The sequence below is a fragment of the Erinaceus europaeus genome, chromosome 1 (genome assembly GCF_950295315.1).
Source record: "Erinaceus europaeus chromosome 1, mEriEur2.1, whole genome shotgun sequence".
NCBI classification, from domain to species: Eukaryota; Metazoa; Chordata; class Mammalia; order Eulipotyphla; family Erinaceidae; genus Erinaceus; species Erinaceus europaeus.
The window spans coordinates 158,073,709-158,091,583 of NC_080162.1; the positions used below are offsets into that span (position 1 = coordinate 158,073,709).

At 41.8% G+C, this 17,875-nt stretch overlaps 2 protein-coding genes across 4 annotated transcripts in view; one reads left to right on the forward strand and one right to left on the reverse strand.

The window, feature by feature from the left end:
• The window catches only part of LOC103124307 (cytochrome c oxidase assembly factor 1 homolog), a 70,566-nt gene extending 63,043 nt beyond the window's left edge, over positions 1 to 7,523 (forward strand). For all 3 annotated transcript variants that reach the window (XM_060198835.1, XM_060198845.1, XM_060198855.1), the window contains 3 exons: positions 379 to 527; positions 6,270 to 6,346; positions 7,194 to 7,523. In XM_060198835.1, the coding sequence (XP_060054818.1) occupies positions 379 to 527; positions 6,270 to 6,346; positions 7,194 to 7,287 (320 nt within the window). In that variant the 3' untranslated portion in view covers positions 7,288 to 7,523. The remainder of the gene's footprint in view (positions 1 to 378; positions 528 to 6,269; positions 6,347 to 7,193) is intronic.
• Positions 7,524 to 11,022: 3,499 nt separating this feature from the next.
• The window catches only part of STK17A (serine/threonine kinase 17a), a 37,217-nt gene continuing 30,364 nt past the window's right edge, over positions 11,023 to 17,875 (reverse strand). The window contains exons 5-7 of the mRNA XM_007535028.3: positions 14,393 to 14,441; positions 14,125 to 14,304; positions 11,023 to 13,473 (exon numbers count right to left, since the gene is read on the reverse strand). Of these exons, the coding sequence (XP_007535090.1) occupies positions 13,149 to 13,473; positions 14,125 to 14,304; positions 14,393 to 14,441 (554 nt within the window). The 3' untranslated portion in view covers positions 11,023 to 13,148. The remainder of the gene's footprint in view (positions 13,474 to 14,124; positions 14,305 to 14,392; positions 14,442 to 17,875) is intronic.

The window sequence follows — 17,875 nt, forward strand, 5'->3', positions numbered from 1 at the left end:
ACCAAAAAACAAGCCATGTAATTAAACACAGGATCAAAGAAAGTTAGATGTGATCAAACGTCTCAAGATACAGAAGGCGATGGGTAAGGTGAGAAGATGACAAATGAAGACTTGAAACCCCCAGAGTCAAGTTCTTTGCCTAACAGGCCCATCTGCCGCAGCCTCACAAATAGCAACTCTCAATATCTTGATTTTGGGATCTCTAAGATGGATAGTTGAGATGGCCCCTGATTATTCTTCTGTCTATACATTTCACATTTGTTTACTTCCATGCTATATGTGAGCTGTATCACTTCACTTTCTACAGAGAATATACCTGATTAGATTCAATAAAGGAAAGAAAAATGACAACTGTTTCTCTCCCACCCTTGCCCTTAGAACTACATTCTAGGTCTTCATATTACCAGTTGGCACTGGAGGAACTACGAAACCACTCTGGGGCACTAGAAGTTCTGGGCACACCTCTCAATGTCCACTATCTCCAGCTCACTGACAGGGATAACTTCGTGGACATTGCTGATGCCAAGGTAATCTGCTCCCCTGCAACCCACAGACTAGGTACTAAGTGTCCATTCAGGAGAGGAAGAGGCTTCCATAACACAGGAAGAGGCTTAGAGGAAGCTGGAATAAGGACCAGGATGTGAAAAATACACTAAATCATACTGCAATAGGTATTAACTTCTTAAAAAAAGAAAGTAGATTGTTTTCATATATTGCCCTGCCTATCTGAGAACTGATGTGGCAGGGAATGCAATGTTGTACTCAGGTCCCCACTGGAGTTTGAGAGAAATGCCAGTGATAGTTGTCACCACGTTAGCTTGGGACTTGAAATACATCTACAGCCAAATCAATAGTTCATTCAAATGTAAATACTACCTCTTTAAAATTTAGTTTTCAAATTTCTTTATATCACTTCTATGAAATGCCAGTCCATTTTTTTTTTAGATTTTTAAAAAAAAAATTATTTTTTTTTTTTTTTGTCTCCAGGGCCATTGCTGGGGTTTGGTGCCTGCAGTACAAATCCACTGTTCCTAGTGGACATCTTCCCTCTATTACTGTTATTATTGTTGCTGTTGTTGTTGGATAGGACAGAGAGAAATTGAGAGAGGAGGGGAAGACAGAGGGGGAGAGAAAGATAGACACCTGCAGACCTGCTTCCCCACTTGGGAAGTGACCCCACGCTATAGGTGGGAAGCCAGGAGCTTGACCTGGGATCCATGGTGTGGGTCCTTGCGCTTTGCACTATGTGCACTTAACCCAGTGCACTGCTGCTTGACCCTGTTCCCCCCCCCCCCCCCCACAGCACTGCTCAGCTCTGGCTTGTGGTGGTGTTGGCATCTTTGTTGCCTCAGGCATGAAAGCCTTTATGCATAACTATTATGCTATCTCCCCAGGCCCATTTTTTTCAGCTTTATCTTCTTTCATAGTTTAGCTGATAAAACTCACAGGAATATAAAATGCTTCCCCAGAGCCACTGCTGCCCCAGCTCGTGTGCTTCATGTTTATGATGTTTGCTTGACATCTGTCAGCTTCAAGTATCCCACTACATTCAGTGGTTTTTGAGGAAGTCTGTATGCAATATATGTATCTTGTCCCAGAGTTCCCTATTTGTAGTTCCTTTAAGTTCTGGTTGTTCATAGTATTGTTGTCATAGTGGATTGTCCTTTGTGTGTGTGTAATTACCAACACTTTGGTTAGAAGTAGACATTGCTGTGTTACTCTTTGGCAAGGTCTGACCAGTGGAGAAGTCAGTGCTGGCTTCCTGTGAAAGCTCAGACATCGATCCCTCCATGTTTATTCTTTACACTCCTATTTCTGCCCTTTTTCTTTTAGAATGCAAAAATACTCAGTGTTTGCACTATGGTTTATTTTTACAGCCTCCAGAGAAGAGTGTAATTTGATTCCAAAAGCTGAACTCTGAAAAATTATAATTGTTTAGTGTGGAAAAGTGAAACCTTGTTCACTGTGGGTATAGAGCCACTGTCCAGAGCCTCTTTTTTGTCTCTCCACAGCTGGAACCTCATTCATGTGTGGTTTTAATGCTCTGGCTCTTTTTCATTCAAATAGATAAAAGAAGTGACAGAGAAACACACCATACCACCTCCCCTGGAGTGCCGGGCCTTGGGCTGCATATGTGGCAAGGCACAACTGTACCCAGTATACTATTTTTCTGCCCAAAGCCAATGAGTTCTGTAAATTATATTTAAATGAGACAACTTTTGAAAATACAAACATGCATTTAAAAATTTTTTTCCCCTGGGGGTTGGGTGGTAATGCAGCGAGTTAAGTACACATGGTGTGGAGTGTAAGGATCCAGGTTCAAGCCCCCAGCTCCCCACCTGCAGGAGGGTCGATTCACGAACGTTGAAGCAGGCCTGCAGGTGTCTATCTTTCTCTCCCCCTCTGTCTTCCCCTCCTCTCTCGATTTTTCTGTCCTATCCAACAACAACAATAATAACCACAACAATGATAAAACATAAGGGCAACAAAAGGGGGAAAAAATAGCCTCCAGGAGCAGTGGATTTGTGGTGTAGGCACTGAACCCCAGTGATAATCCTGGAGGCAAAACAAACAAACAAAAAATTTTCCCTTAAAAGTTTTAGGGGTCAGGAGATAGATATCTCAGTGAGTGTGTGTGTCTCCATGCACCTGGACCCATCTCAGAGCCTTGGCATCACATAGGAACCTCATGGATAGTACCAGGCAGTGGAGCAGTTACTGTGTCTCTATTCTCCCTATCTGAAGTAAAAAGATTGCCTGGGAGTGGTGCAGTTACATGTGTAAGGTTCCAGTGCCACCAAAAAAAAAAAAAAAAAGGTTTTATTTAATGGGGCTGGGATCAGAACACTTCTCGTGGCATATGCTGTGTAAGGAGTGAACCTGAGGTCTCAGACATTAATGTCCTTAACTTGACCCACTAAACCATTTCCCCAGCAGCTCAAAGCCGTTCCCCCCCCCCCCCTTTGGTAATTTCAAGTGGGTGAGTATTGCCATCTTAGCCCATGGAAACTTCTTTGGCTGTCACTTGGTGTATGGCAGACACCATAGGAGGTACCTGATGCTGAGCATCCTTATTACCACGTTTTTCTTCATTGTCAGGTTCAAACCATCTTTAGTTTTCACTGAGAAATAAAAAATGCAACATTTGAGATTCTTCTAAATGAAATCACTAGCAAACACACCTCCCAGTTGTCTTCAAGGCTCTTAGACTCTACAGACTCAGCACATGGCAAAATCTGGGCAGCACCCTCACATGGTATGAACCCAGCTTTTGGCTACTATTGACAAATATCAGACCAAGAATTCCTGTCCTCTTATTCGTAATGAAGCTTCATGTACTTTCTTTGGAGCCTCTTCTTTATGGCTCTTTTTATCAGGTAACCATTGCAAGTGTGCTGACTGCCACACTTACGTGGACAGGTTTCACTCTCACATTGCTGCAATGTGATTTTACCAGGGGATATCTGCATTACAGTGCAAGCATGCAATTCACTTAGCAGCCAAAGGTGGAGGGAGGGGTATTGAGCACTATTGTTGCTGACTCAGATGGACTGTAGCCACATTTCCTGGAAGCTTTCTTTCCGGGAGGGAGGGGTGCTTCTACTGGGTGAGGGTTCTTGGAACATCTCACTGAAGACTTCTGAATCACAGGCAGAGTCCAGAAGACATCTCAGTTGGGCCTCACAGGATGCTTGGTATTCTACCATGTATCACAGGTGTGTTGTTAGGATGAGCTGTAGATTCAGGTGGGCAGGCCCTCTCTCACTGTTACGTAGTACCTGTTCTTACTGCTGTAGCAGGTCCATGCTTTTCATAAGTCTCTCTTTTCCCACCAGCCTTTGCACCAGTGGGATGCCATTCTATCAGAGTAGCCTACAACTTTTCTCCAGGTGGGCTGCTGCATTGAGTAGCCCTACTCTTTGCTAGCAAGGGTGCCACTCAGATACAGTGGTGCCCATCTTTTCATCAGCTGGGGTTACTACACTATCTGTACTCCAGTAGGTGTGGCACCAGGGATCAGACCAGGAGCCTCAGGGCATGCAATTCTTACTCTCATCACACAAGCTATTTTTCTGGCCATATAGTGCACAGGTTTGATCTGCCAGAATTATTACAATATCTATACATTGACAGTCCAGGTCAAAGAAAGTACCAAAGTTGCTGGTAATAGTCATACTTTGAAGTAATTTTTCCACCACTCAATGTATTTTTTTTTTTTTGCCTCCAGGGTTATCACTGGGGCTTGGTGCTTGCACCATGAATCCACTGTTCCTGGAGGCTATTTTTTTTCCATATATATATATATATATATATATGTATATATATATATATAATATTTATTTTCCCTTTTGTTGCCCTTTTTTATTGTTGTTGTAGTTGTTGTTGTTGATGTTGCTGGATAGGGCAGAGAGAAATGGAGAGAGGAGGGGAAGACAGAGAGGGAGAGAGACAGACACCTGCAGACCTGCTTCATCACCTGTGAAGCGATTCCCCTGCAGGTGGGGAGCCGGGGGCTTGAACTGGGATCCTTACACAGGTCCTTGTGCTTTGTGACACATGCATTTAACCTGCTGCGCTACTGCCTGACTCCCGTTTGTTTTGTTTTTAAGATAGAGACAGAGAGGGAGAGAAAGAGACCATAGCACTGAAGCTTCCTTCATTGTGGTAGGGACTGGGCTTGAACCTGGGTCGTACACATGGCAAAGCACAACTACCCAATGAGCTATTCTGCTGGCCCTGAACTTTTTTTTTTTTTTTTTAGTGAAAAATTTGTCATACAGAAATAGCAAAATGTGCTGCGAGTATCCAAATAGATACTCTCTTGGTTCTGTAATCAATGAAATATATATAATCTATAGTACAGTAATAATCATATAATGAACATTTTGCTTGATTTGCTTTTACTTTTCCTATTTATCTAGCCACATCTCTGTCCGTGAAACCATCTTATTATTATTTTTTTTGCCTCCAGTGTTATTGCTGGGGTTCGGTGCCTGTTCCTGGAGGCTATTTTTTTCTCTTTTGTTGCCCTTGTTTATTGTTGTTATTGCTGTTGTTGGATAGGACAGAGAGAAATTGAGAGAGGAGGGGAAGGTAGAGATGGGGAGAGAAAGATAAGACACCTGCAGACCTGTTTCACCATTCGTGAAGCGACCCTCCTGCAGGTGGGGATCCTTATGTAGGTCCTTGCACTTAGTGCCATGTGCGCTTAACCGGCTATGCCCCCTCCCCCACCTTATTTTCAAACATCCATATATTTTACCTTTAAATGCATGAAGCATTTATATCATTCACTAGAGGATTTTTTGTTTTTGTATTTTGAGGTAAAATTTACATTCTGTGAGAGGCATGAATCTAAGTGACCTTTTCAGTCCCCTCTTTTTTTTTTTAACTTGAAAGGACAAATTGAGAAGGGCAGGGGACATGGGGAATGAGAAGAGATAACTGCAGCACTGTGTCACTGTTAATCTTCTCTCCTGTAAGTGGGGACTGGGAACTTGAACCTGGGTCCTTGCATGTGGTGACGTGGGTGCGCTCAACCAGGTGCTCCACCACCTGGCCCCTTATTTAATGCATTTTAGCAAAGGCATAGGCCTGTGTAACTCAAGCTCCTCTTTAGATACAGGCTATTCTCTCCTGAGCATCAGCACTCTCTTCACTCATACCCCCCAAGGCAATCTCTTCTCTGACACTTTTTTTTTTTTTTTTTTTTTGCCATAGTATTTAGCCTGGTCTAGAACATGGGATCTTGCATTCAGTGCTCTTGGGCAAGGCTCTTTCTTTCACTCAACGTGTTTTTGTTTTGTTTTACATTTTTCAGAAAGAGTATGGCAGGAATAGGGAAAGAAAGAAACCACATTGCTTTCTTCAGTGCATTGGTGGATGGGCTTAAACCTGGGGTGCACACATGGTAAAGCAGTGTACGAGCCAACTGAGCTGTTTTGCCGGCCCTCATTCAACATGTTTTTTATATTGACACATGTTGTCTCGTAACAGTGTTGCCAAGGAGACCTCCTGTGCAATAGGAAGTTGCCATTGACCTCACCACATCATGCAGGGCAGGGCAGGGCAGGGCAAGGCACCGCATTGAGAGGGATTCAGATGGAAAAGAAAATCAAGTGAATTCTCAAGTAAAGTTTTGAGTTAGAAAGCACCCAGATTGCCCACAATATATAATCACTGGGTTTTATAGGCTTGGTTCTAGAAAACATTACTTTACCAGCTCTTAAGAGGACAATATTGTGTCTAATTATCTCTTGTACCTCCAGTTGAAGATTCCTGTCTCGGGACCCAAGGCAGAGGGCCACCTCTATGTCAGGTCATTCAGAGCTGCTCCCTTTACAAGGTATATCATGGGAAAAGGGGTGGGAATGGGGAGCAGGAGGAGGAGTTTCTGATGGAAACACTTCCAATTGTGATTTTTCATTTGGATGCATTCATATACTTACAGTCAAAAGCTGGAAGCTGAGTTTTATAGTTTGGCAGCAAGCCACTGTTTGGGCTCTCAGCTCAGTCTAGACATTATATCCAATACAGTCTACAGAATTGTCCTCACACTGTAGGATTTGGAAAACAAAACAAAACAAAAAAACAAACTTCATAGTCATAATGGTTTGTGATAATTTGATGCTTTGTGACAGCTTCTAACACTGTTGCCTCCGTCATTACAAATGCATAAAAGCATGGGCTCCTATTATAGATTTCATCACATTCTTTATACAGTCTCCCACCCCCATTAATTGGCTTTTCTTGTCTGGTTGTCAGTAGCTACATTCCCACACCTCACTCAGAGGAAATTTCTTTCAGAGCAGCTTGCTGTTGAGGCTTGTATTTTAATTCTCAAGGACTAGGTAGCCTCCACCTCCTGTCTAAAGCTTTCCTTGTAGGGTCACTGACTACTACATTTAGGATCACTGGAGGAGTCCAGCCAAGAATTGAAGGTTGTTGTGAGTTGGGAAATGGGAATGGACTGCATTTCTTTCCTCATGCTCTTCCTTGTTAGGCAATCATTGTTAAACTTGCCTTGACAGGGATGCTGGTCCGATAATGAGAGCCCTTCTCAAAATGCATGCACTTAAAAGCATGTCTGGGGATTATTCCAAGCAACTGTGTTTTTTTTTTTTTTTTTTTACCATGTCTTTTCCTCAGTGTTCCACTAATGACAGATTCTGTATACTTTGGTCTTCTGTCAGGTGGCACCTTCAGGAGGTCTTCTTACAGCTCAAAGATGGTCGGCAGATTCCTGTGTTCAAGCTCAATGGGGAGACTGAAGTGAAAACAGCCTAACGGTGATCAGAAGACCCATCTTTCTCCAGGCATGGCCTCCCCCTCACCACTGGACCCCCTGGCAGCCCATGAGCTTTCCAAGCACTGGGGACACAGGATGACAGCAGGTCTTGGCATATGGTCATTTTGGTATAATTCTAATCTGTGAGTTAATGTCATCAGAATGCAGTCTTTACTATTTATAAGAATGTATTTACATGTTCTCTGAATAAAAGCAAAGTACAGAATAAAAGGAATTAAGTCTTAATCTGACTTTTGATGATGTTCATCTCTTCTGCTCACCTCCACCTTCCAGTTTCTACAAAATGGCCCCACACTAGCACTAAGGAAGGCCTTTAAACTGTTATATTGAGATGCTGAGAGGGAACAGGCACCTTTGTTTTAAGTCACTGAATTCATTTTGTTAAGTAGCTAGTGAGCATTTTCAATTAATTTGGAATTAAAATAGATAAGATTTATTTATTCTTTAATAAGAGAATTATAATCAGAGCATCACTGGCCAGGGGTTAAACTTGAGGCCTCATACTTGAGCCCAGTGCTTTATCCACTTTTTTGTTTCTTTCTCTGTTTTAGTCACCAGCTGTCTGCCCAATTAAAACTTTGAAGAAAGCTTTAAAAATTATGTGTACATAAATGCATATAAGAATAGGAAAGTTAGTTTAATGCTATTGGGTCCTTATCTTTCTTTGAATAACCACATTAGGGAATCATAACTTCCCAGGTTTTATTAGTCTTTTTTTTTTAATATTTATTTATTCCCTTTTGTTACCCTTGTTTTATTGTTGTTATTATTAATGTCATCATTGTTGGATAGGACAGAGAGAAAATGGAGAGAGGAGGAGAAGATAGAGAGGGGGAGAGAAAGACAGACACCTGCAGACCTGCTTCACCACTTGTGAAGCAACTCCCCTGCAGGTGAGGAGCCAGGAGCTCAAACCGGGATTGTTATGCCAGTCCTTGCGTTTTGCGCCGCCTGCGCTTAACCTGCTGCGCTACCCCAATGCCTGTTTTATTAATCTTAAGAGATTAATAAAAGGAAAGCCTCTGACATTATGAAGTCAGAGGCTTTCCTTCTTCTGTTTGAACACCAGAGCTTTTGCTTAGAAAGGTCAATCTGACCATCTTCAGAATGACAGGCTTAATTATAATTACCTACAATAAAGGACATTCACAAACTCCATATGTTCATATTCATTGGCAAAGTGCCTCTCAAAAAAAGTAAGGGGGAGTGCTCAGCAGAAGAGCACTAGGCTTTCAGCTCTGAGGCCCTGCTCCCTTTTTCTCTGTCTCATAAACAAACATTAAAAAAACAAAAGTTTAAATATGCTGGTTTAGTATTAAGACCTTTGATCACTGGAAGTTTTCTACTGGAGGACTGATTTTAAAATTTGTTCTCTGGATAGATTAACCTTCAAAAATAAGTCTTCTCTCTCTTGCTGTCATTTTTTGATACTCTAAACTATACAGGGAACAGAGCGATAGCTCACCAGATAGGGTGCAGATAGAGTACACAGCCCAGGCTTTCTACCTGAATGAAAAAGTTGGCCTAGGAATGGCAAAATTGCACATACATGAAGCCCTAGCTCTAGAGGGGGAAAAAGTGCTCTTCTGAAAGGGTAGAGGTAGTGGCACACCTGGTCATGTGCACACACTGCATGTACAAGGGCCTGGGTTCAGGCCCCCACTCCCCACCTGCAAGGGGAAGCTTCATGAGGGACGAAGCTGGTCTGCAGGTGTCTATTTTTCTCTCTCCCTATCTCCTTTTCCAATTTCTCTGTCCTATCAAGTATAATAGAAAAGACAAGAAAAGAGGGGATGGGTGGTGGTGCACCTGACTGAGCCCTGTCTACACCTGCAGAGGGAAAGCTTTGCGAGTGCTGAAGCAGTGCTGCAGGTGTCTCTCTCCCTCTCTATCACCTCCTTCCCTTTTGATTTCTGGCAGTCTCCAGTAAATAAAGATGATAATTTAAAAAAAAAAAAAAAGGAAAAGAAAAATGCCACTGGTAGCAGTGGATTTGTAGTGCTGGCTCCAAGCCCCAACAAGTACCCTGTTGGAAAAAAAAAAGAAAAAGTAGAGGATTGTACAGTTTTGTGCTATTGTAATAACTACATACAGTTCTATGTTGTCTATGCCAGTTTATATATTGCTTCATATCTGACAACCATTACTTCCTTCCCATGTGGGCTAATTTTTCTTGCTGAGGCTGTGCCAGAGAAAACCAGGGCTTGGATGGTCCTGAAATAAAAGGCAAACCATGGCTCTTGTATAGAATTTGAACTAAGGGGCTTTTCTAACTCAACTGATCGGAAATAGTATTATGCATGAAAATCAACTTAAGTTTATATTTGAAAGCTGCCTTTTGGGGTGTTTTATCCAGTTAAGTTTATTGTCATATATGCACTTTATTAATGCTTTCATGGGTAATTCTGGACAGATCAGAACTTGGTCACTGCAGGGTCACCATCCCATCTTTTCTTTAAGCACAGATGATGTGTATTTACTGTCACTACTTCTTTATGCCTGAAGTCACTGTGACTCAGCCACTGACTCCCATTAACTACCATGAGTAGAAACACATCATAATGGGCAGGGCAGCTCAGAGACTAAAGGGCTTCACTCAGAAGATAACTAGACCAAGACTATGAGAGAAATCACAGCCAACAAATGGTAGGCAGTCTGACCCCCATGTGCTTTAATGTATGAGAGGCAGCATGGTCTCCATTCTACTTATAGGTACTGAGTATGTGAGGAGGGGCAGGAGAGTTAGAGTAATGTTAACAGTGTGACTATTTGGCACCTTCTGCACCTAACATTTGTTAATATGAGAAATATGAATAAATATTTACCAGCCTTCTGATGAGGCAATGTTTATACTTCTCGTTGGGGTGCTGGCATGAAAGATGCTGTATACATAGGAGATCTAATGACTGGGATGGGGGGACTAAGGAGGCATGAGTGTGACAGGCAAAGCTCTATCTTCCACCCACGAGAAGATTCTTGTCTCCTTAGTAGCCTGTTCACAGTCCAGGCCTGTCTTTTGGCCACTTCTGCAGAGTTGCTTAATTGAAAGTACTGTCAGGAATGTGTACAAAAAAGACTGTAGCAGGAAAGTAGGAGATTAAAATATTAAAAACATGATGCTCATGTACAGGTATGTGTTACAGCTCACATTTGGTATGTACATCTATTTTTTTAAAGGCCTATTAAGGTGGTGGTTGGGGGGGGGGGCTTAGTGGGGGGGTTGAGCACTGCTCCAATATCTGTGGTTCCAGGGATTGAGCCTGAGCTCTCCAACTAAGCTATCTCCATGGCTGCTCGTGTGCAGTATATTAAATGCCCTTTTTATTAATAAGCCCTCAAGGCAGACAGTAAGTTTTCTTTCTCTGACTACACAACTACAGTTATACTTTAAACTAAGCTACCATGTTAGTCACCATGCAGTCTTAATAGAAAAGTGATCTCTACTTTCAAATTGTTTTTATGAAGAAACTAGACTAATATCCCTTATGAATCTTACGAAATTCTAAATGAAGTATAAGCAAATCGAATCTAATGACATATAGTTAGTTGCATATTGTGTTATTTCACAAATTTAGACTTAAAGCTACAGGAGTAAATTCAACAGTACTACTTATAGTTCTTTGTAAACGTGTGTGTGTGTGTGTGTGTGTGTGTGTGTGTAGGAGTAGGGGGAGGAGATAACATTAACAACTTTAGAAACAGGTAAGAGTTAGTTAAGTTATTGATTCAAAGATTTTATTTGGTCCAAATCTGTGAAGGCTTTCTATAGCACATAGAGTCAATATACCTCTTTACAAGTATATTCTAAAGTGCTTCTAAAAAAAGCTTTGCAGAATCCTAAACCAAAGGCAACCAAGAAGCTGACATGTAGCACACTGCAAACAGCAAAGTGGCAGCTACAAGGAAACTTTTTATCCACAAATACAGCGATTCTTTTTCAATGTACTTATTATAAGATGGTTTAGAGAAAGACTAAATATTGTCCAAGTGAGTCTGAACTTAAAACTGAAGATATTGAGTACAAAAATGTATAATTTAATACTGAGTAGTTTTTCTCATCTCCCTATTTTTTTGTTAGAAAGATATTACAAACTGCATAAAATTGTGTTTTATCTCTTTCAAGATTTACCTGAGACATAACTGTGGCCCTGGGTTTTCACTGCAAATTATCAATAAGGCAGAAGTCCTCCTTTTCTTCTTTCAGAACTTGTTTAGCAATGCAAGTTCTTAAGGAGCTGTATTTTAAATTTCAAAGTGCTGAGAAGACAATGCCACGTAAGGGTTGGAACTGCCCTGTTAATTTCATCCGACAGTGTGTGAATAACTCTCAGACCCTGACACCCAGCAGGCAGGGCTGGTATGATTCCAGGCCACATGTATGAATGTCTAGGATACTGCACTGCACATACAGAAAAGCAGATGGTTAGGTGCTGTCCTTGTTACAATTTTGACATTTTGAGAAATCATGCTAGGACAGAGAACTGTGTGTCATCCTACGCAGACCATAAAGGGACAGGCCTGATGTGTTTCTACAACACTACAACAGCACATGTGCAGGGCCAACACACCTACACAGTACACAGGTGGCATACAAGTTACACTCACAGACATCTGACACCCAGAGCCAAATGAAAAGAGGAATGAAGACTCAAACTTTGTGTGGGTGATATGGGCAGTCAGTTGCTTTCACCATAGAACATAAACTTCCACATTTCCACTTGTTAAGAGGAATGTGCTATTATTGTAGGTTCTAGGCATAAACTGTGTAATCCTGATCAAATTCTATTAAGCATATTCTTATAAGTCTTTTGGGGGCAAGGATACTTCCTAAACAACAGTGTCCAATGCCCTTTTTTAATGAACACAGTAAATGTGTATAAATATTTTGGTGCTTTATGTCTCCTAACATAGCTTGAAGGGCTAAGAGGAAACCCAACAGAATTAAGAGGTTCTGAGGTGAGCATGACTATGCTTTATAACTCCTCCACAGCCTGTTATTAGTCAGATCATACTGACACTTGTAAATGACCAAAATTAAGCAGCAAGTAATGTGGAAAGGCAGCAGGGCTCTTCCCTGTGAGAGTATTCAGTGAGCTATAACGAGAGGAAGACAGCTGAGAAGCTGACACATTTAATATTAGAAGATTCCTTGACCTTGGTCTTAAAAATCAGAGTAACTTCAGAAGTTAAAGCCAAACTAAACCAGTACTAGTGAAACCAAAGAAGAGAACTAGCAAGGATTTTTCATGACAGCTTATAAGCATTAGGCAAAATCCAAACAAGGGATTGCAAATCAAGTCAATATAAAGCTAATAAAATTTAAAAACAAGATATTAAAACTATGTGGATGTTACTCTAGTCTCCAAAAATTGGAAAAGTATTTTCAAATAGACTAAAATCTTAGTTTCCTCCAAGGCAGTCAAAGTGAAAGATGTATCAAATTTAGTAAAGATATCAATATATACATATGCAGATAGAGTTTTACATACTACTAGTGCAAAGCAAATTTACAAAGATGTAATTTTGGCACTTTTACTTGGGTTTTTGAACAAAGTGAATACAGACACCTTTGTAAGGAAAAGGGGTATAGAAACAAAAGATACAATTATCTCCCTTCTTAAAAATGACATGAAACAGAAACCTTTACCTGAATTTCCTGGTTGGCAAGTTTACAAATATGGGATGACTCATCTAACTCCACAGGTTTAACAAAGTTATTTCAGTATCTATCAGTGAGACTTTGTTACCCATTCAGTTCACATACCCTTTGGCCAGATGTTGATAAGTAACATTAGTATTTCCAATGTGGAGATCTTACAGTTCTAAAAGAACAAACTGTTCAGTAGATAAACTCCCCTGGAATTTCTTGTAGCAAAGGTTCCTCAAATTTAAATCGTTTGGAAATAGCCTTCTGCTCCATCTTCTCTTTTTCAGACTGTCTGCATTGTCCTAAAGTATATGATGCAACTACAATTAACTCCTCTGGTACAGCTGATTCCTCAGTTTCTGCTTTCTGAATCCCTGAATGGGTTTTGGGCACAGAATCACCTTCCTGGAGGGCAGCTGCTTCTTCTAATGCCCCTTTGACTTTGAGAGGAAGAGCCTGGACACTGCTCTGTATCAACCATGGATGTCTTAGACATTCTTCTGCAGTGGCTCGAGCTCTGTGGAAAGATACACATTTCATATGGAAGGTAACAAAGATGAAAAACTGCTTGCAGTGTAAATGTCACATGAAATATTTTGGGGAGTCTGAGGAATTGGCAAAAGTTTGTGATTCTTGAATAAAACTAGAAATTTTTTTTAATATTTATTTATTTATTTATTCATGAGAAAGATAGGAGGGAAGAAAGAACCAGCCATCACTCTGTACATGTGCTGCCGGGGATCGAACTGGGGACCTCATGGTTGAGAACCCAATGCTTTATCCACTGTGCCACCTCCCGGACCACTAAAACTAGAAATTTTTATATTTGTGTACAAATGCCATTTGCCACTATGTTGAAAAATTGATGTTTCAAACTGGTTTCTCTGAAAAGGTTTTTTTTTTTTTCATCTAGAGCACTGATCATCTCTGGCTTATGGTGGTAATGGGGATTGAACTTTGGACCCTCAGGCATGAAAGTCTTTTTGCATAACATTTGCACTATCTTCTGCCAAGAAAAGCCCTTTTATGAAGATAGAAAACATTTATCTTGAGATGCAGTCTGAGTTTTCTAAAAACATCTTCATTTTTGCCACATTTTTCTTTCAATAGATGCCAAAGGCTTCATCTAGGTTTATATGTTTTTAGACAAGTTTTAGATAATACTTACTCAGGTTTCTGAACTAAGAGTCTCTTGATGAAGTCAATAGCTGACTCAGACACACCATCAAATTCTTCCTCAGAATAACTTAGATTCATTTGTGAGATATTTAAGAATGTTTCTTGCTTATTATCACCTAAGAAAGGTGACATTCCTGTAAGCATGACATATGCTAACACTCCAATGCTCCTAAAATCAGAATGAGAATGTGAGAAAAAAATTAACATCATACTCACTTTTTGAAATGAATTGGATCAAGTTTTCATGAATAACTTACCACATATCTGTTGCTGTGCTGATAGGATCATAACTAAGAATTTCAGGAGCTAGTATCACAAACAGAAGAAATTCCCAATTAGTGTATGTGTGCATATACGTGTACACACGTGTACACACACACACACACACACACTTTGGTGCTTATGTGAAATTCTACCACTCCGGGGCTGACTTGTATTTTGTCATCATGGGCTTTATTGCTCCCAGCTGACTTTTTCAACTAGAGTGGGAGAAGGGGGGAGAGACACACACTTCACAGGACCAAAACTTCCAGTGCTGTTGAGGGCCTAGGGCTTGAACTGAGTTGCATATATGGCAAAGCAAGTACCCTTCCAGGTGAGCTATTTTTCTGGCTTGGCTTTTTTTTCTTCATTCTTTCCATTTCTGGGAGAGGGACAGACATCACAGTACCACTCTACCATCTGTGGAACTTCCCCTGAAGCCATGGTGTTTCTATGTGGTGCCAGGGTACACACCTGGGGCTTCCAGTATAGTACACTATCTCTTGCCCTGCCTACACGCCCCCTCTTACCCCCCCCCTCCCCCGTTTTTTTTTCCTCCTTAGGCACAGAACCACTTAGTTCTAATTTATGGTAGTATTGGGGGTTGAATCGGGGACCGTCCATGCCTCAGGCATAAAGGGTTTTTGCAAAACCACTATTTCCCCAGCCTGCATATCCATTATATATAGGGAAAACCCCATCCCCAATATGAGGGAATGTTAGGTACACTAGTTTCCTCAGTTTTGATTTTTTTTTGCCTAAAGGGTTATTGAGGGGCTCGGTGCCCGAACTTACAAATCCACTGCTCCTGGAGGCCTCCCCCCCCCCCCCCACTTTGTTGCCCTTGTTGTAGCCTTGTTGTGGTTATTATTATTGTTGTTGTTGATGTAGTTTGTTGTTGGATAGGACAGAGAGAAATGGAGAGAGGAGGGGAAGATAGAGAGGAGAGAGTCACCTGCAGACCTGCTTCACCGCCTGTGAAGCGACTCCCCTGCAGGTGGGGACCCGGGGGCTCTAACAGGACCCTTCCACTGGTCCTTGTGCTTTGCGCCACGTGCACTTAACCCACTGCGCTACTGCCCAACCCCCCTCAGTTTTGATTTCTACAGAAAACTACTAGGACTTTTTTTTTCCTTCTTTTTTATTTGATAGGACAGAAACAAAAGGGGGTGTAGAGGGGGAGAGACAGACACCTACAGCACTGATTCACCACTTGTAAAAATTCATCCCTACAGGTGGGGACTGGGAGCTAGAACCCAGGTCCTTGCATATGGAAACATGTATGCTCAACTAGGTGCGCCAACATCCAGCCCCAAGAAACTGCTAGGACATTTAAAGTGAAATCCCGGTTCAAGCCCCCGGCTCCCCACCTGCGGGGGAGTCGCTTCACAGGCAGTGAAGCAGCTCTGCAGGTGTCTATCTTTCTCTCCCCCTCTGTCTTCCCCTCCTCTCTCCATTTCTCTCTGTCCTATCCAACAAAAACACCAATAAACAAGGGCAACAAAAGGGAAAAAATGGCCTCCAGGAACAGTGGATTCTAGTGCAGGCACCAAGCCCCAGCACTAACCCTGGAGGGAAAAAAATAATAATGAAATAAAAAAATTGGAAAAACAAACAAACCTCATTCTGGGCAATAATTGCTTTTCAGTTCACAGCCCTTCATTCTGCAGTCTTCTGTGTTTCTTCTAGTTTCCTAAGCTGTCCGTTAAAAGCTGACTAAAACTTCTGAGCTGCAGCGTTCCCTGAAGCAGCCCTGTTAAGCCCATTCCTAAGAAGTACTGAGCAGTCATGTAGCATATTGGTGAGCAGACTGAACATTATTCTATTCCACAAAAGGCCTCTGAAGAGCCTGAAGGCTGTCTTTCTGCCTGTGATCTCTTATTGCTTAATCAATGAAGCATCTCTTTTAAATCACAAGACTTAAAGGATATTTTGAAACTGAGTTATTTTTGTCACTATCACTCCAAAACAGCTTTGTTTTCCTCAGCCTACCTCTGGCTCTTGGCTTTCTGTGAACTCGGGAATCTTTTGTCCTTGTAAATAAATCCTCTCTGTCCTCAGCTCCTTTAGACAGTGCACCTGCTACTCTTCTCATTACAGCCCTCTGGAGTAGAGATGGCCTTGCCCATACCCTACACACAGGTACATCTTTCCTTCTGACCCCAGCCATGGTTTTCTGTTGTCATCTATGGTCACAGAAACCCTCTGCCTTCTCCCCAATGCCCAATTGGTTGTCACCCACCAATGTTCACACTACTGTCTATAACCCATCCAGCTGAACCCACCCTCCCTCCTTCTTGATCTCCCAGTCTAAGCAGACTCCCTTCCAGAGCCATACCCCAAGCCTTGTAAATTAGAAAAAGACATCACCCCTCTAAAATTTAAATTGTTAACACTGTAATTTCAGGTCACAACCTGTAAGGTATTTCTCTGCCTTGCTCTAGAGAAATCTTTTTCTCTTTACCCTCATTTAATCCGCTAGTCTTTCTATGCTCCATATCAAAAGAGTCAAAGCTGACTTCATTTTCCACCCAACCTAGAAGACATGGTTTATTACTTCAGCAGCTCTTGTAAACCTTTAAAGTTTCAGTTCCTTTTTCTTTCTGTCAGAGTTCTCAGATTGCATCAGTTCAAAAGAATGTCCTCTCATCTCACAAATTGAGGAGATTGCAGGGTGTGCTATTTCTTCAACAATGTTGATGGCCAACTTGAAGTTGTCTAAAGGTCCTTGTTAATTATCCCTCATACCTTGGATAACCTGATGTTCTATGCTTTGCTAAGAAAATTCTCTCAAGGCTGGGAAGGCAGCAGAGCAGGAGAGAACAGAACTAGCAAGCCTGAGGTCCTGAGTTCAATCCCCAGCACTGCATATGCCAGAATGATGTTCTGGTTCTCTCATTCACTCATAAATATTTATTTATTTAGCCTCCAAGATTATTTATTGCTGGGGCTCGGTGCCTGCACTACAAATCCACTGCTGCTGGAGGCTATTTTTCCCATTTTGTTGCCCTTGTTGTTGTGCTTGTTGTAGTTGTTATTGTTATCATAGCTGTTGTTAGTGGATAGGACACAGAGAAATGGAGAGAAGAGGGGAAGACAGAGAGGAGGAGAGAAAGACACTTGCAGACCTGCTTCACTGCCTGTGAAGCGACTCCCCTTCAGGTGAGAAGCTGGGGGCTCGAACTGAGATCCTATGCCAGCCCTTGCACTTTGCGCCATGTGTGCTTAACCCGCTGTGCTACCACCTGACTCCCCATTAAGTATTTTTTATAAAAGCAAATTCTCTTTCTTTGGCCAGGGGGACAGCAATGAGAGCATACTAGACTGGAAGTCTTCTGTCCCAGCGACTGCAGGTCTAGTCCCCAGCATCACCATGACAGAGCTGAGCGGCATTCTGGCCTCCCTGTCTCTTTCTCACTCTTTCTGTCTCTCACGAACATATAAATGAGTAAACAAAGGCGGGGACCAGCATGGCAGCT